The 18757-nt window shown below is 39.3% G+C and overlaps 1 protein-coding gene across 1 annotated transcript; it reads left to right on the top strand.

Moving 5' to 3' along the window:
- The first annotated feature begins 2428 nt into the window (after positions 1-2428).
- On the top strand, positions 2429-17176 carry RHAG (Rh associated glycoprotein). Its single transcript, XM_053938591.1, has 10 exons — positions 2429-2634; positions 7167-7350; positions 9073-9223; positions 9418-9565; positions 10296-10453; positions 11294-11431; positions 11657-11778; positions 12516-12601; positions 13451-13524; positions 14165-17176. Exons 1-10 carry the CDS (start codon positions 2502-2504, stop codon positions 14240-14242), a joined length of 1272 nt encoding a protein of 423 aa, XP_053794566.1. The 5' UTR covers positions 2429-2501; the 3' UTR covers positions 14243-17176.
- Positions 17177-18757: the final 1581 nt, after the last annotated feature.

Below are 18757 nucleotides of genomic sequence, written 5' to 3'. Positions count from 1 at the left end.
ACTGGGTGTGTATGTATCCAGGGTATGGATATTCACAATTCTTCCCTTGCAGAGCCTTGAGGAGAATATCCAAAGCACCTGTCATTTCCTGAAGCAATGCCCAGACCTAAATATGGCCAAAGCCCATCTCAGCAAGCAAAAGCTGAGGCAGTAAGTCAGGCCCAACTGGGTTTTACCAAAAGGTCCAGTGAGGAAAATAGTCCAGCTTCACCCCTTGGATAAAGCACCTTCTTCCTGGCAATTTGTGTTGACAGTCCTTTTAGCTTAAAGTTGGAAATATCTGAAGATAATTTGTGACAGATTCAACCTTGTTAGTGGTGAGACAGAAATGTTTAATTTATTTAGAAGAACAAATATTAGAGTGCATAATTATTGGAATATAATTTCTTCAGTATCCCTATTTGTGTATAAATCACCTGTAAGTGTCTAGGGTCTATTATGTGGCTGCTGGGCATTAGTTCACCTCACTGGGAAAATAGCTAAGTTATTCTTCATGGACAAGGAAAAAGGAAAAAGACATGGATGAATACTCTCCCAATACAGATTGTGTGTTTCTGTCCATGTACATACCTACATGAGATTTAAGACATAAAATAATAACCCCAGAAAAAGTCCTGATTGAATGGACTTGACCCATTTTAAATTCTAAACACTATTAAAAGGCTCTTCTCCTGATAAGATTTCAGCAAGGAAACTTTTCTGCACCCCTAAAACATCTTAACATGCAATAAGGATTGCATGTATGCCATGTGAGATCTTCGCTAGGAAAACCTTTATGCAATGAATACACAGGATATTCGTGGCTGAGCTATGAGTAAAAAAAGAAACAATGAGCTTTGCTCATGAGTTTTTCCTTTTTTAATCATCTCCTGAGCAAATGTAGGAGCTCACAGGTCCTCACCATCAAAGCTGGCTCTGTGTCCTATCCTGTGGTGGAGTAAGGATGAGTGATAGCTTTTTAACAAAGCTCTGTTTCCTCTCTTTGAGCTGCTCAGATGAAATACAGTTGCTATGAAGGAAAAAACACATATGTGTTTATTTTAGCTTTGCCACTTGCAGGCTTGATTATGTGATAGACGAGTGTTTTCTTGATAAATACTTTGTTTTCTCTTCCAAATGCACAGACTCATTTTCAGGGAGAAAAAGCTGTGATAACTTTAAACTTCGTTTGCATAATGGTCTAACTCTACCTTTATATTAGGGAATTTTTAATTTGACTTAGGAACAGAGAAGAGGTCACAGCACTGCCCTTTTACCAGAATAGAAGTACCTTAAAAAATAACTGGGTTTTTTAAATGTCATAGCCTGTGAGCAGTTTTCCAGCAGTATCTCACCAGGACAGCAGCTCAACTTAGCATCATCTCCCAACATCTCTATATTAAGTTGGTTTTTATACGCAAGGACTGACACAGCAATTTACTGCTGTACCCTGGCACTACTTCTTCATGACCAATTATTCAGCTACTACAGTATCATCCCTCTTTTAAATAGATACAATTTTTACTGAAATAAAATCTCCTGATGTACAATTTTGCCCTGTTTTCTGACTACTGGATTAACAGGTGAATTTGCTCACATCAATTCAATATTTTATCCACAAAACTTTGAGGACTCATGACAAATTTTGACAAGCAATGTGACTCTCAAGAGCAAGAGATGATCCAACAGTAAACTTTGTGAAATTTAATTTTCTCCTCCATTTGTGAGAAATTTTACAAACTAAGCTTTTTAAACCATATAATAGATTTGGTCTCTGATCTATTTCCATTGTCTGAGCTATGAGGAATGTTAAAAAAAAAAAGCAATCATTAAAAATGAAAAATGGAGTTGCTCTCTTCAAATTCCTCTTTTTAGTAATTGCACCTTTCCTTTCTAACAACTATGAATATCCTTTTTACATTTAAAGAAGTACAATAATTTCCTTTTTAAATAAAAGTTTACAATGAGAACTTGTGCTCTGAGAATGAGTACTTCACTGTAAAATAAAAAAAAAAAATGTCTTCAGGTTGTTGAAAGAGATTCTCTTCACAGCCTATATGAAGAGAGGTGATTTTCCATGTTTTATTTGCAATGCAAAATTATTTACTTTTTGTAAGAAGAGCTACAACTTGAAAATATTATTGACTACAGCGAACACAATTGAACTGCTCCTTACTATGTGCAGCAAACCAGGCTCTGTGAGATTTTCTTGAAGGCTATTTCCTTCTTAAAATACATATAGGCAATGAGAAGTACAACTGTGGCTGAATGAGATGGTTTGTATTACAAACTGAAAAAAAAACCTGCATACAAGCCAACATTTCACAGACAGAAGTACCCTGGGAAATCGAAATCACTATTTGACCTGTACTTTTTCCCTCCCATAGTGGGTGGGACAGTGTGTTCACGTCTCTATTTCTTTTTTTTTTTTTTTACTATATCACCCAGATCCACGGAATTAGCCAGCTCCTCTGAAGGCAAACACACATTATCAAGCTCTCACAGCCACCTGCTCTCCAGCAATGCCTCCAGACTTTGACACCAACATGAAGTTCAAGTTCTCGATCCTGGCGCTTCTTCTGGAAGTGATTGTCATTGTTTTGTATGGGATATTTGTGGATTATGACCCAGATCCTTCTGCAAAGTTATACCCACGTAAGTACTTCTGTCTAAGATTTATAGAAGCTGAAATTTCTTTAAACTGATCCTAAGCAAGATTTCTGAATAACTTATGAGACCTACTGATAAAGCTGGAAAATAAATTTGTGTTTTGAGGCAAACACATTTTTCTGAGGTGTGAAAGAAGCAGGCTTCAAAGACAAATCCAAATTAAGCAGATACAAAATTCTGCAAGCACCTCACTGCTGAGAAGTTTGCTTCTCTGGGAGAGAAGAACCTGAGAAATAGTTCTAGTGTTTGCACAGCAGGTTAAGACTTGGAGAACTGTGTATTGCTTTGAAAGAGTCCAGCATTTTCCAGAGACAGATGGGGGTGTTTCCTACTAGACCTTCTATCCTGATTAATGTATTAAATAATTAAAATTAATAGAACATTTCATTACTACCATCCAGGTTTGAAAGAGGTGTCTTATGAGAACAGACAAACTGAGCTGTATATACATCATTACTATAAAATGTTTGTGAAATCTGGACTCCAAAAAGGGCCATAGTTTTGGTGACAAGGTGGATAACCCCCTGCTATCTTCCAAAGAATTGGCTCCATTAGGCAGTAATGGTTTAGCCTGAAAATATTTCTATTGATTTGTTGCTCTGCAAATACTTGGTGAAGATCAGAAAAAGTTCTTGTCCTGAGAAGCAGTTACTCACTTCTCTTATGCAAAGATAAGACTACTGTGAATTAATAGAAAACAAAGTTTGCAGAGCTGCAGACTGTGTTATCCTGGCAGTATTGAAGGCTTGTTGTTCAGTTTTTTGGCTCTGAGGCCTCAATGACTTGAAGCGCTGATTGCAATGTGCTTGATGAGGATCCCAGAGTACAGAACTCCCTGCCTGCAGGTAGCACCTGTGTAATTTTGAATGTAATTTTGTAATTTTGAACCCTCTTTTTCTCTCATCCTAACTGTCCTTTCAGTGGCTCTTACAGGGGCATGTGATCTCAGGTTGGAGTAATCTTGTGTTGTCTATTCTCACAGAGAGCATTGTCTGGGTCAGAGAACAGCAAATGAAGGCATTATTCAGCTCCAGATGCAAGGCTGCTGATGGACATCAGGGGCTAATTACTCACATTTAGGTTAGCTCCACTGAGATGTGGCAGTATCCCTGAGCTATGGTACCTTGGGCTGTGCCAGAGCCTGCTCTCCGTGACACAGCTCGGCCACGTCAATGAGGTTCATAGAGCCAAAGGAAAGTTTGGGTTGGAATGGACCTTAAAAATCATCTCATTCTAAACCCCTGCCATAGGCAGGGACATCTTCCACTATCCCAGGTTGCTCCAAGCCCTGTCCAACCTGGCCTTGGACACTTTTAGGGATGGGGCAGCCACAGCTTCTCTGAGAAATCTGCGCCAGGGCCTCAGCACCCTCACAGAGAAGAATTTCTTCCTAATACCCAGTATAAATCTCTCCTCTTTTAATTTAAAACTTTTCCCTCTTGCTCTATCTTTATCTGCCCATTTAAGAAGTCACTCTCCCACATTTTTATAAGCCCCCTTTAAATACTAGTAGGTGCTTCAAGGTCTCCCCAGAGCCTTCTCTTCTCTAGATTGAACAAATGCAGCTCTCTTAGCTGGTGTCATATTAAACTATCCCAATTTTATTGAACTGTCCAAGTTCCTAAATTAGGTGGCCTTGTCTAGACAGTGTATTGGGAATTACTATTGGTCCACTGTCACCCAGGAAGTGATTGCTGGCCTAGGCAAAAGTGATGCCAAAACCCACATGAGTAATTTGACAGCACAGGAAATTGTACTAACACTACAGTATAGATCTTCAAATGTAACCTACACAGTTAGAGATCACTCATGCTTATTTTTTTTCATTAACATCAGTGTCTAAAAAGTGTGGGAGGAATTTCTTGCTGACTCCCACCTCTCCCTGCACAGGCAGTGTATGACTGTGTTATTCCTGCACATTTGTCCCTCAGCTGCCCACACTATTGACCTGTGAGCTGCCCTCTGGAATGGTTTGGGCTCCTGCAAACTGGCCCCTTGACCTCCTGCTAGGCATGGCTTTAGGCATTGCATGGGTAAGGGACTATTCTTAAGCTGGGAACAGTGTTTTAGGAGAGAAGAACATATATTTCTTTTGGCCAGGCTGTTCAGATTGCCAGTAGAGACATAAACCAAGCAAGCACTATCAATGTCATGTTGAATTTTTAGACACTGGTCTCACAGAGGTCATTCCCAACAAAGAATGGGAATAAAAGTAGAATTTCACAATACCTGTATTTTCACTTTTAGGACCCCTTACTCTCAAATTTACCTGTACAAAGTGGAGACAAAAGTGCAGTTTGCCTAGGGACTTGGCAGAAATTTAATGCTGTAGTTGTATAGGTGTATTAGGGAATGTCTTGAGCCAGTACTTCCCTTGAGTCCCTAAAAGGATGGGATCAAACTGCTTCCCATGCTATGCCTTAGGATGTTAACCCATCTGTACCTCAGAGATTTAGTTCTTTCATGCAGGAGGTAATTTGTATTCTCAGGACTGCAGTGCAAGGCCTGATTTTGTATGCCTTAGACACTTTAGCACTATGAATTCAAGCTGTTTCAGTGATTTTGGACAGAAGAAAAATGAAAATAGTAGTGGAGGATCAGCATAGCTTTGCACTCTGTTAAAGGAGGGCTATGCTGAGATCATTCCCAAAGCGTAGCTTTGCAATTTATGTGTTTCTAGTGGATACAAGTACAGGCATGGCAAATTAGATGGACAATTTCAGGTGTGTTGTGCCACCGAAATGGGCGAACAAGGGGGTGTGGTGGTTCTTAGAGCACTGCAAGAGGATTTCTTTTGTATTGGCATCCTGTTTGCATTGTCCTGTGAGCATCCATGACTCGTGGCTTCGGAAAACTTATGCATCCCTCTTGTTCAGAGTTCTATGGTTTACAACTTTAGGTCAAGCAAGATCAGTTTTAGAGTATGTCAGAAGCATCTTTGTGTTGAGACTGACCACCTTGCAGTGGAGTTAATATGCTGGTCTTGGCCAGCCTTGCAGAATTCTGTGTAGTGGCTTTGTTCAGGATCTGCTGGAGTGTTTTTCCCAGTCTTTATTTTCCTCTCTCCCAGAAGTGCTGTTCTTTGTCAAACTCAACTAGTTACTGAAACAGTTCAGTTCAAATCAGGCTGTTTTCTTCATCATTTAAAGTTACTCCAGACCTATTCTTTAAAATCATTCATAAAAGATAGTTAAAGTTCAAGGTACAGGCTAAACTAGAAGGAATTGATCCTCAACACACATGAATTAACCTAGTTTTAACCAGGACTTTAACTATTCACCTTTTGTGTGAATAAGTTTAGGCAGCTTTAAAATGTGCAGCCTGAAGAGGAAGCAAAAGGATTGGAGGTGTTTATGAACCACCTGCATTTCTATAGAATCACAGAATGGCCAGGGTTGGAAGGGACCTTAAAGTTTATAATCTAATCTCAAACCAGCCAACGATGCTGTTTCTTAAACGCAAAGTAAAGGCTCTTACTGCTTATTTCAGTGCTAGGGCAGGGCTGGAACATGACACTGCAAGTATAAAAGAGTTTATTCAGAATCCCAGTAACTTCTTATACTTCTGGGCCCTCTTTTGGCTAGGCCCGGTAATGCAAAACTGGGGAATGCTTCAAGTAGTGGGAATTGCAACTTCAAGCCAAATTTACACTAACCAGCTCAAGTTTTTCATGTTTATTGGCATGCAAGAGCAATTAAATATTTTTTTTTAAAAACGGTCTCTCTATGCTGGAGGTTCTTACTAACAGTAAAATTTGAAAAAAAAATGCAGTTACAGGACTCAAACCTGTCTGGTTTAGAGTCAATTAAATCACATAAAGCTTAAAAGTAAAAAATATTTTAAAATATAAAGTATCCATGTTGTGGTGATAGACTCAGTTTGTATTAAAATCATAAAAAAAATTAAAGTAATAACTTTAAAAAGTAGGAAAAAAGAACTAACCATATTTTAACAAAATTCATATTTCAAAAAACAACCAAATATTTGAAGGAAGACTAATGGTATGCTGATTAACTATACTAATTTTTAAATTTAAACTTTGCCTTAAAATTAAGTTTTCTTTTATCCATGTTAAAAAATCAATGTCTTGGACAGTAATTTTTAGGGATCCCAAGCATTCCTTTGCACTGGGACACCTAGCACTCACTCAAACAAATCTCATGTACCATTTTGGAGTCAGTCAGAATACACTGGCTCTGACCACCTTGATTGGAAGGGGAAGATAACTTTTCCATAAGGACATGAAGCTGTGATGATGTGCCAGGTAGCTTCACAAAGAGAGGACAGTGACAGACACAAGTAAATTTGCAAGTATAGAGATCCAGTGGGTTTCCATAATGATTTAGGAATCAATATAATGAATAATTAGGTGTGGCATTTTCCAGACATTCCATTTTCAGCTGGTAGACTGGTCATGAAGTGGGAAGAATGGATCACATGCATAACCCTTTGTCCCCAGATTTTTACCCTTCCCAGTCACTCTTCGCAGTCTCTACATAGATGTGTTTTCCCTTCAGACTTTCAGGATGTCCATGTGATGATATTTGTTGGATTTGGTTTCCTGATGACCTTTCTGAAGAAATATGGATTCAGCAGTGTTGGTTTCAACATGCTCATTGCTGCCTTCGGTCTCCAGTGGGGAATTCTGGTGCAAGGATTTTGGCATATGGAAAGAGGGAAAATTTCTGTTAACATCGAAAGGTATATGTGAATTCACAAAAATTGATATTTCTATCCCTAAAGCTATCAGGAGAAGCCATAAACCACAACATCTGTGGGGTCAGACTTAACCTAAATTTCAGTAAGCCTTACTGTCCACCTCTCCACATCGTTCTGCCCTTCACCTATTAGGGGGGGACACTCCTGGTGCACTGGGACAAGGTGACCAAAGTTTGTGAAGAAATTTTTGGTGCTGTGTTATGTGTGGGAGGTATGGGTCCTGTAGAGAGATTTTATTTGAATCTCTGAAGCTGCGGAAGATGGAAGATGGAAGATTTCCAGCAGTAGCACAGCACATCTTGCACCCAGCAGGCATGGAAAGATCTGTCTTTCCATGACACATGGGGTCACAGAAGAAGGCCTGGAGCAGCGTGTCAGTGCACTCGTGAGGTTTTCTCTTACTTCTCAAGGAATGATTTCCATGAGCATCATACTCCAGCAGGGTCTGAACACCAATCACAGAATAAGAGACCTCATGGGCACTGCCTCTAAGCACATTTAACGCCCCTCCTCCTCATCTGTCCTGCCTCTCCCAAGGTCTCAGAGTGTTTTCCACATCTGCAGTTCTGTTTTCTGAGACAATTTGTAAACACTTTTGAGATGAATAGCATCCAGACATTACTGAGGGGAAAGCAGGAATGTAGCTCCCAAATGCTTACAGGCAGGCAACTTTAGAAGGTCCCATAGGTTAGTGCCTCTCTGTGCTATAAGATTCTGATCAGTTTCTGGTTTTATTTACCTTTGCCAATCCCCAAAACGTATTAACACTGATCCTGCCTGACAGCTCATGCAAAGATGGTGCACAGAGATAGACAGGTGTGCAAGGCTTCCAGAATTATATAAATCATCTGACCAAAGATCCCACTGTCATCTTTGAAGCCTAAGTGGCAGTCAGGACTGGAAATTGAGGGGCTGGAGCCTGTCCAGAGAAGGACAAAGGAGCTGGGAAAGGGTCTGGAGTGTGAGTCTGATGAGGAGCAGCTGAGGGAGCTTCTGGGGCTCAGCCTGGAGAAAAGGAGGCTCAGGGGGACCTTCTGGCTCTGCACAACTCCCTGACAGGAGGGACAGCCAGGTGGGGGTTGGGCTCTGCTCCCAGGGAACAGGGACAGGACAAGAAGAAATGGCCTGAAGTGACAAGAAGAAACACAAGGGAGGTTTAGTTGGATATTAGGAAAAATCTTTTCACAGAAAGGGTGGTCAGGCATTGGAATAGGCTGCCCAGGGAAGCTGTGGAGTCAACATCCCTGGAAGTGTTTTAAAAAGCCTGCAGATGTGGCACTGAGGGACATGGTTGAGTGGTGGACTTGGCAGTACTAAAAAAGGTCTAAGAGATCTTTTCCAATCTAAATGATTCTGTGATTTCATGACATCCCTGCACATCCCCGTACACTTCTCATCTGCCTTTTCATCATAATTCCAACCAGCTAAGCACATGTATGGTGTAAGCAGGAGGAAACCTTCTACACTTACTCTTCACTAGCTGGTAAGATCCTTACAAACCCATCTGGAAATGTTTGATTTCATTTTTTGTCCATAAAGATGAACTCGTTAATTTTGTATCTGAAGAGTTAAAGCTCTATAATTTTAATTATATCATTTTAATGGCATGTTGGATATTACAGCTTTTAAACTAGTTTTCTCTTTTTTTAAATGTGTTTTGGGTTGGTTTTTTTGTGTTTTTTTTTTCCTTTTTCTTAACTTCAGCATGATAAATGCAGACTTCAGTACAGCAACTGCTTTGATTTCATTTGGGGCACTCCTGGGGAAAACAAGTCCCATTCAGATGCTGATCCTGACTCTCCTGGAGATCACCATGTTTGCATGCAATGAACACCTAGTTACCAAAGTATTCAAGGTACAACTATTTAGCAATCATTATTTTCTCTTTATAACAAATGCTTTCACTTTGTAATACTTCCAGTTTGCTTATGCTAGGCTCTGGTTTCCACCACAGAATTAAACCATTAAGTCCTCCAGACTTCTTGTTCATCAGACCCTTGTCTTTATGCTGTATAAAATCTGTGGCATTATTCTGGGTCCCTGTTACAGGCCACAGATGTTGGAGCTTCGATGACTATCCATGCTTTTGGAGCTTATTTTGGTTTGGCTGCAGCTTTCGTCTTGTACCGTCCTGGTCTGACAAACAAACATGAAAATGATGAATCCACCTATCACTCAGACATGTTTGCCATGATTGGTAAGTGAAGTAATATCGAGAGCTGATCAGCTGTTCATCCCTCTCCCATCCTTATTTTTTTCTGATTACCTATTATTATGCTACATTCATTTTCCTAAATACACTTCTGGAGGCAATTTCCTTTTAGTCTCATGCATGCACCGTATTTTCTGTGGCACACATATTTTTACAGTTTTTCTTTGCTTCCAAGTATGGAAAGATCATATAAAATGTGTTTTCACTGTACATTAATAGTGACTTCCTTTCTGTTAAATCTTGTGCTTTTCAGCAGTATTTCCAAAGCAATTGTCCATAATTAAAAGGATTGAGTTGTGCCTGTCATGGTAATGAATGTCAGAAACCATATATCTTCTGTCCATGAGAACTGTTCATAGACCAATGCACAGCTAAAACTTTCAGTTGTATTGATAGAAGATGAAGGATTTGCATGTGAATTGTGTTGCCTGTGCCTCCTGTTCTGGCTGGGGTTTCACAGTGGTGGTGAGCTCTGACAGTGAGTGGGGCATGACAAGGGGTTATTAAAGCCTTCCAGTAATATTTGACAAGAGACCATGTGTCAAAATCCCAGCTGACATTGTCAAAAGCTTCTGCATATTCTATTATTTCTTCCAGAATTTTGGCCATTCCATGTTTCTGATTAATCATCGTCCTCATTTCCTGTAGCTCACTCTGTTGTATTTACTTTTGTGGCTAAACAGCTTTTGCTTTGTTTTGACTTCTATTCATGCAGGTACCCTGTTCCTTTGGCTTTTTTGGCCCAGTTTTAACTCTGCCATTGCAGAAGCCCAGGTAACAGCCATTATCAACACTTACTACTCCTTGGCTGCCTGTACTGTCGTAACATTCGCCCTCTCCAGCTTGGTGGACAAAAGAGGCAAATTCAGTATGGTAAGAATCACATCATAACCCTTGTAAAATCGAGTCAACCCTCTTCAATAAGGATGAGTAGGCAGATTCCCAGTGTCCATCTATCTGTCCAGGCTATCTGGAGCCTTTCCCCATACTATGGCCAGAATTAGAGCTATTATACTTGTAAAACCTATAAAGTCTAATGAGAAGTGGCTGAGGGAGCTGGGGAGGGGTGGGGCTCAGTCTGGATAAAAGGAGGCTCAGGGAAGATCTTCTCACTCTCTACAACACCCTGAGGAAGAAAGGTTCAGCCAAGTGGGGTTTGGTCTCTTCTTCAAATGACAGGAAGAGAGAAAACAGCCTCAAGTTGCATCAGGGCAGGTTTAGACTGGATATTAGAAGAAATTTCTTCACAGAAAAGGTTGGAAAGCAGTGTAGTAGACTGGGAACATGGTGGTTGTACTGGTTTGATGGTTGGATTTATTAATCTTGAAGGTCTCTTCTGTCCTTAATGATTCTGTGATGATTCCCTCTCATTCAAAGAACCATAGAGACATTAGTCCAGTGCTCAGGTGGACTTTTGAATCTTATTCCAAAGAAGTTCCTACTTGACTTTTCTTATTACAATAGCCAAAAGGTTTCTCAAGGAAATGACTCATTCCCTGGAAATCTCAGTGCAGCTGCACAACAGACAAAACCAGACCAGCTTCTATCCCCTTGCCCTAAAATCCAGCTCAGTTTTAACCCACTCCTTTCCAGCAGCTGCAGTTATTTGTCTGAGTCCAGCCTGTGCAAGGGAGCCTTCAGAGGCACTCAGCCCTAAAACAAGCCACTGCTCCTCATGTGTCACCTCTGCCTCGCTCTGTGTCCCCTCTGCAGGTTCTCATTCAAAATGCCACCCTGGCAGGAGGAGTAGCAGTGGGTACCTGTGCTGACCTGAAAATCCACCCTTTTTCTGCCATGTTCATTGGGGTCATTGCTGGAATTGTCTCTGTCCTTGGGTTCCAGTTCCTGACTGTAAGTATTGGGGACCCAGCTCTGCTCCCATTTTTTATTTCTCTTTGGCTTTCCTGGAGCTCCCTGGGTTTGCTACAAAGGGAGGATAGATACGGTAAATCCAGGTAATGATGACTTTTCATAATGATTTGATTCTTGTACTTCTGCTTTTTCTTTTGCATATCCATCTAAAGATCATGGAAAACTATAAACTCACTCTAAACTTCCTATTTCCCCTCATTTCAGCCTGTGATGGCAACCAAGCTGAAAATTCAAGACACTTGTGGAGTTCATAACTTACATGGTTTACCTGGAATTCTGGGGGGTATTGCTGGCATCATAGTGGCTGCAGTAAAAATGGAAAGTAGGTGAGTTACAGAGAGAAGAGAGAAAGAATTTTTTTTTTTATTTTTGAAGGTCTATTCTAATTTGCTACCTTCTTTGGATCTAATTATGATTTTTTTTTCAGAAATTCATCATTTATTTGATGTCAGACATTGTATTCTCATTTAATTTGGGTTCTTCTTGATTTCCTGCCTTTAACACACTGTTTAAATGCCAAGCTTGTTGCAGATTAAAAGCTCAAAAATAAATAAATTAAAACATCATAAAGAAACAGCACACTGAACCATAACATAGAAAAATCTTTATTATGACTCTACAATTACAGTGCTGGTATTTGTAAGATTTAAAAAAAAAAAAAAAAAAAAAAAAAAAAAAAAAAAAGGCAAAATGGCTTTTTTCCACTATCTCATAAGACTCCAAAAAGATGAAATGCTGGTCGTTTTGACAACAGGGAGTATTCTCTAATGATTTACAGGACATTAATAACCTTCTCAAATAACTTATTTTCATCTGTAGTCTAAAACAAAGTTAAATTAAAGTCATGACTTCTGTCTTGTATACAGCAATGGCAGGATTTGTTGGACTTGATGTTCTTAGAGATCTTTTCCAACCATAAAGATTCTAGGATATTTTTCTACCAGTCACCTTGTCCAGCATGCAGCAACTACAAGTTGTAAGACTGAAGTTGTAAGACTGATCATCAGTCTCAAAGTGTAACAATCTTTTGATGGGCAATGGTTTGGTTTTCTACCCTTTTCAGGAATGGTCAAGTGCTTACTCCTGCCCTGCAGGCTGCTGCCCTGGGAAGTACACTTGGAATTGCAATTGTGGGAGGAGCACTCACAGGTCAGTGTGATGCTTAGAGTGACTAAAAACACATGTGAATTTAGAGGTTTTTCCATGAAGAACTTAAATGTATCAACAATTTTGTGTGAATAATACAAAACTGAAATAATGGGTCCCGATTCCAGAAACTCAAATATGGAAAAGCAGTTTTCCAATGTTTTTGTCTTCAAATGAAGTTCAGGTTTGTTGGAAAGAATTTCTTCACTGAAAGGGTGGTCAGGCATTGGAAGGGGCTTCCCTGGGAGGTGGTGGAGTCCCCATCCCTGGAGGTGTCCAAGGAGTGACTGGATGTGGCACTCAGAGCTCAAAGATGGTGTTTGGTCTATGATTGGACCTGATGATCTTGGAAGTTTTTCCAACCTTAACGTTTCTGTGATATTGTGATTCTATATATCCTGCTGAATACATGCTCCAAATATCCTGAGTTTTATATCTGTAGGATTAATAAAGTGTGGTTCTGGAAGGAATTCTTCTCCAGATTCAGACACTTTAAATTTTGAACAGAAACTAGTTTAAGATCAAGACCTATTCAATGAGGTGTCACGTGTTTCCATGTGTTTGTGAATACTTCCAAACAAACAAACAGAAAGTCAGGCTGAAATAGAAAATTTTGGTCTGATATCTGGTCAATTCAAGGCAAGCTGTTATTTATGCTCTTATTTTATGTTTGTATGACAAAATCTGCATCACTCCTCAAAATAATTGACCTGATGTCCCAGGATGGTTGGGCACTCCTGTAGATGAGGAAATCAGTCAGAAAATGTAGCTGGCTGCCTAGGGCACAGCTGAGGGACATTTATTTGGCCATTTTCTTCATTTTTTAAATCTCTGATGCTGGTTTTCCTGCAGGTGCTATTCTAAAGCTCCCCTTCTTGGGACAAGTATCTGACCAGAACTGCTTTGATGATTCTGCTTATTGGGAGGTAAGACACAATCTCCTTTAATTTTCATTATGTTGGAGGATGTACAGTCACTGCAACCCCGCTCTCCTGGACCTTGTGGTTTGCACACATGAGTCAGAAAGGCTGCCTTTTCAAAATTCAAAAATGCTGCTCTACCTCAGGCTGTGAATTTATCAAGGCCAGGCCACGTTCAGGATAATTTTTGGCCTTCTTAGGTAATCATGCCTTTTTCATTGGACTCACCTTGAACAAAAAGCAGAAAGAGAGACTACAAATGGATATCACAGTGGAGGCCTTTATCTCTCTCTTACGTGTTCAGCTATCCTCTTCCTTATTAGAGGCTGATGACATATTCTTAATTTACGCAATCTGAACTTTATCTTTTTATGCCAGGACAAACCCAAAAAGGCAAGGCAAGAATATATAATATACATTCCTTGTAAATAAAATGTGAAGTTAAAAGAAACTTTATATGAAGAAAACCCTGAATTCATCCCTCAGTATCCAGAATTGATAACTCATGTCAGGCTGTGTCAATGTTAATAAACAGACATATAATATATACAAATAGAATTACATTCTCGGCACATTTTAGTCTTCTTATATGGCAAAAGCAAATATATATATCCTTAACTGAGCTCTTCTTTGTTTTTCATGTCAGGTTCCAGAGGAGGAGATAGTACCTGAAATTCACTCCAGCCACCGTGATGAGCACAGCAGATTTGAAGCTGCCATGTAGAAAAATAATTAATCTGCAGTATTTGTCTTAATGATGCTCTTTTCTGTTTCTAATGCTAAGAAACATCGAAACAACATCCAAGTATTGTCCCAACCACACCAGGTTTTTAAGAAAAGGCTGAAGATAGCTATATTTTTGTAAAAGAAAACAGGCTTGATTTTAGATTACTTAGTCATTACGCCAAGCTCAGGTGAATAAATTAGGTCCTTCTAATATATTTGTTCATCAGAAAAAGACACCACAAATTACTCTTTAAAATTATCTATATTTTACCTTTTGTTGTCACTGACAACAATATAGCTGTTGTAATAAACTTTGGGTTTCAAGATTATTACAGGACAATATATTTAATAGTGAGATTTCTGAGTTACATCCTTCAACTGTATAGGGGTAATCAAGAAGAAATTAATTTATATTTTTATATGGATTTGAACAAACTTTTCACCAGAGTATCCCAGCTTAAATTCTTAAGAAAGAGTGTTGTCCTGTTTTCCGATGGAGGAGAAAACATGCTGTATTTTGAAGTTTGATCATGACAGGAAGCAAAATGTTGAAATAATTCTTATGGCAAAGCACAGAATGCAGTGATTGATAAGGCAATATGAGTATCAAAATTCATTATTAATATGTTTATTGAAAGGGAAAAGAAAGTGAAATTGTAAAAAATTCATTATTGTCATAGATCTATTTATTTATTCTCATAAATTTAGTTAGTTTCAAGGACATAATAAGGGAACTAAGTAGGAGCTATGAAAACCAAGTGATTGCATAATAGGTCTTATTCTATTCAACAGTAATGAGTGGATTGTAGCAGTGTTAATGGCAAGAAATATAAGCTGAACTAATGCCAGCTCCAGAAAAACAAGAATTGTTTGGAACTGATTGGAAAGAAATTATGTTCAACCTACAGAAGACTCGGCAGAGAACTTCCATGGGGCGAGTCACTGACTCTGAAGTCACTTTCTCCTAAAAGAAGTGAAAGCAAAAAGAAGAAAACCGAAGCTAAATTAAGGAAAATTAACTTCATTGGAGAAGTGATGACAGTGGCTGCTCAGTTCAGAGACAAAAATTGAGGTAACTGAAGGAACTCCATGAGGTGCCTTCGTGCATGGGATAATCCATTGAGAGACAATGGATGGGAAGTGGAAATCAAGCAGAAGGAACAAGTGCCTCAATCCATCATTCATGGAAAGCTACTCCTGATGTCTGAATAACAGGCCAAAGTGGGTGAACTTTCAACCTTTTTTTTTTATACTACAATCTTTTTTCAAGTCTTACGTATCAGACTTAATGGGAAAACTCCTCCCATATAAAATAGGACATATATTTTCATTTCTGCTGATGTATTTTTCCCTTAAAATCTTTAGAAATATACTAGGCAGGGCTGTCCCATGTGTTATACCTGCTGTATACTGCTGCATATGTCAGATTTCTACCCATGAATAAAAATACATTTGTTGTATCACACTTCAGTTCAGATAAGCTCTTTTGCAGTTGTGCAATGACTGACTCTCTTTCACCTTGTTGGCTGTAAGATGACCTTTATCCTCTCAAAGCTGTCACACATTAATTTTTGTAAAAACTGGGGAAGCATTAAACATTGCATTTGCAAAAATTTTAGAAGTATTTTGTGCATAATTTATGAAGTGTTTAAGTACTTGAAAAATATTCCATCTCTGGACAGCCTGTAAAAATCTTATCTTCAATACATGAATTTCACCCCTCAAATTCCTGCTTGGGAGTTCAGAGGGTCTTTCATTCACCTTAAAGAGAGTGAGATAATTTCACTAGTTTTGAGTCCTGACCACACAGGAATACCTGAGTGAAGAAGCACCACCCACTGGCAGTAAATTAATTATTTGAATTATAGTAATTAATAATTTGAATTATAGAATCCTTAAGTTGAAAAATACTTCCAAGATCATCAAGTCCAACCTTGGATGGATTATCATCATGGCCAGTAAACCACATTGAGAATGCCGTGTCTACTCACTTCTTGAACATTTCCAGGGATGGTGACTCCCCTGCTTCCCTGGGGAGCCTGTTCCAGTGTTTAACTACTCTTCCAGCGAAGAATTTTTTCCTAATATCCAACCTAAAACTTCCCTGTTGATTGATGCCCTCAATAATAACATTTAGGGTTTCTTTTGTTTTTTTTTTTAATCCAAAAGGGAAAAAATTAACTATAAATTTTTGTTCTCCAGTTCTTATAACCTTTCCCTAGTAATCCATACTCTCATCCTCTCAGTACTCATTGTCCCTGAACTACTTTTTCAGAAGATTCCATCCCCAGAGAAATCAGTCCCTTAGGATCTCTCAAAAAACAGAGTAGGGAGATGAATCCCTTTGTCTTACCAGAGGTTTAAATGTTATTTTCTTTTCCATGTGACTGTACTCTTGAAGTATACAACTTGTTTTCTCCAAAGGTTTTCTACCCTAATTGCTCACATCCACATTGCAGATGCCAGTAGCATTTGGTTGTCTGGCTTAGGGTATTTTCTTTGGTTGGTTATTTCCCAATTAATCAGAGCTTTGAATACCTTGAATCAGCAGAGCCTCATTATTAATCAGTTACAATCTCTGTGTAATACATGACTGGATGCTTAAAAGACAGAAGCTGAAAATATTTTGCTAAAAACCCTTTTGTTCTTCCATGAGGAAGCCTTACACTGGCAGGAAAAGAAAGTAAGGAGTTAAATAAGACATGGAGTGGAGGATGAGCTTAAAAGATGGGACTGAAAATTAAACAAAAGTTAAAGTACAACTACTCTAAATTTGAGGCTCACAATATCAGCATTTCTTTTCTTTCTTATAAAACTGGCAATGTTTTATCCCTTCTGACTTACCTTTGTTCTCACTTTGACTTTTTTACATTAAGAGAGCTTAAATAAGGCATTTTGGTTTTTTTTTTTTGTTTGTTTGTTTTTTGTTTTGTTTTTTTTTTTAATGAGTAAAACTTCAGTGATATCTTCTTTAAACTAATTAAAGGTTATATTAAATGTCATTAAACATATTAAAGGTCATTTAAACATAGAGGTCATTAAAGCTTACTTTTTAACTAACTAAAGGTCAAGCTTACTTGTCAGCTCTTTTCAGAATATGCAGTGGGTGACTATAGCTTTGAAGGCTGTCGTATAATTCTCCATTCCTACCTCTGTCAGAGCAGAATCTTTGTATTTCATTACTAAAAAGAAAATTTATTTGAAAGCCATTGGCTGAATATTTGCTTACAAAATTTCTTTTAACATTTGTGCTCAAATCTGCTGCTGAATAAATGCACTGATTGAATGATCATATAACCAGCTGTATTTGTTTGACATTTCTTGGGGATGTTTTCTTTCTCTCTTACTGGGATTAACCTCGTCTCAAAATATATAAAAAAATATGTCTCTTCTTGCCAAAGGAGTGCTCTTCCTGTTCTTCTCAAGCCTCCTGCAAAATGTTCAAAATTTTCACATTTCAGCCCACTCTCGGTTCCTTGCTATTAGTTAAATTCCAGATATATGTGGAAAACTCGACATTTTCAGTGCCTTTTTACCCACTCTGGAAAGGTGAAATAGAATCAGGCAAACTGGAGCACAGCTGGACTCTAGCCCTGGACTTCTTTCAGGACATCTTCCAGGTAGGTGAAATGTCCTGGTGTTTCCTCTGGAGCCCCTGAGGTCAGCAGCAGGCTCAGGGTGAGCCAGGCCAAGAGCAGGCTTGCTCAAACCCCTCTCCCAGGCTTGTTAAACCCCTCTCCCAGGCTCCCAGCCATGTGCCAGGGCTCTTTTCCTCTAGGTCTCTGTACCTCCATTCCCTGGGGAATTCCCCCATTCCCTCCTCTTCTCTGTCTCTGGCCATGTCTCTGCAGGGACCTGACACTTTTGGGAGAGAAGGACAAGGGGCTCAGCCTTGAGGCACTTCCCCTCACACAACATTCAGGCTCTGGCCTCAAGGCCACATGCAATTTAGTGTTCAAGATTTCTGCTAGAAAACTCTTCCAAACACTGTTCTGTGGGCTCTGACTCAAGTTTCCTGTCCAGTTTTCCCCTTGGTTTGTTCTTTCAACACCTCCTTCTCTGCTGTTCACTCTCTTAGACTCTGAGACACCTGAGTTAGACTGTACCTCAGCCAACAGAGGACAACTTTTCCCAGTGCAGTGTCCAGTTCTGGGATCCCCAGTACCAAAAAGATATGGGCAGACTGGAGAGAGGCCACAAAGATGCTGTAGTGATTACAACATCTCTTATATGAGGAAATACAGAGAGGTGGGAGTTCAGCCTAGAGGAGAGAAGGCTCAGCAGGATCTTACCAGTATAAACACCTGGGAGAAGGATCAAATAAGTCAAGAGCCAGACTCCCCTCAGTGTGTGCCCAGTGCCAGGACCAGAGGCCATGGGCACACACTGAAACACAGGAGGTTCCCTCTGAACATCTGGAAACACTTTCATATTGTGAGAGTGACTAAGCACTGGCACAGGTTGCCCAGGAGATGCAGAGTCCCTCCTTAGGATCATAGAATTTTTTAGGCCC

Source organism: Vidua chalybeata, chromosome 3, assembly GCF_026979565.1.
Source record: "Vidua chalybeata isolate OUT-0048 chromosome 3, bVidCha1 merged haplotype, whole genome shotgun sequence".
Taxonomy (NCBI): Eukaryota; Metazoa; Chordata; class Aves; order Passeriformes; family Viduidae; genus Vidua; species Vidua chalybeata.
Note: the sequence above shows the minus strand (reverse complement) of the source record. Positions and strands in the feature narration are given on the sequence as shown.

Coding starts and splice junctions, on each gene's coding strand:
- RHAG (XM_053938591.1), top strand. CDS start 2,502: ATGCCTCCAGACTTTGACACCAACATGAAGTTCAAGTTCTCGATCCTG. Junction 12,602..13,450: donor TGTGGGAGGAGCACTCACAG/GTCAGTGTGATG, acceptor GTTTTCCTGCAG/GTGCTATTCTAAAGCTCCCC. Junction 13,525..14,164: donor ATGATTCTGCTTATTGGGAG/GTAAGACACAAT, acceptor TTTTCATGTCAG/GTTCCAGAGGAGGAGATAGT.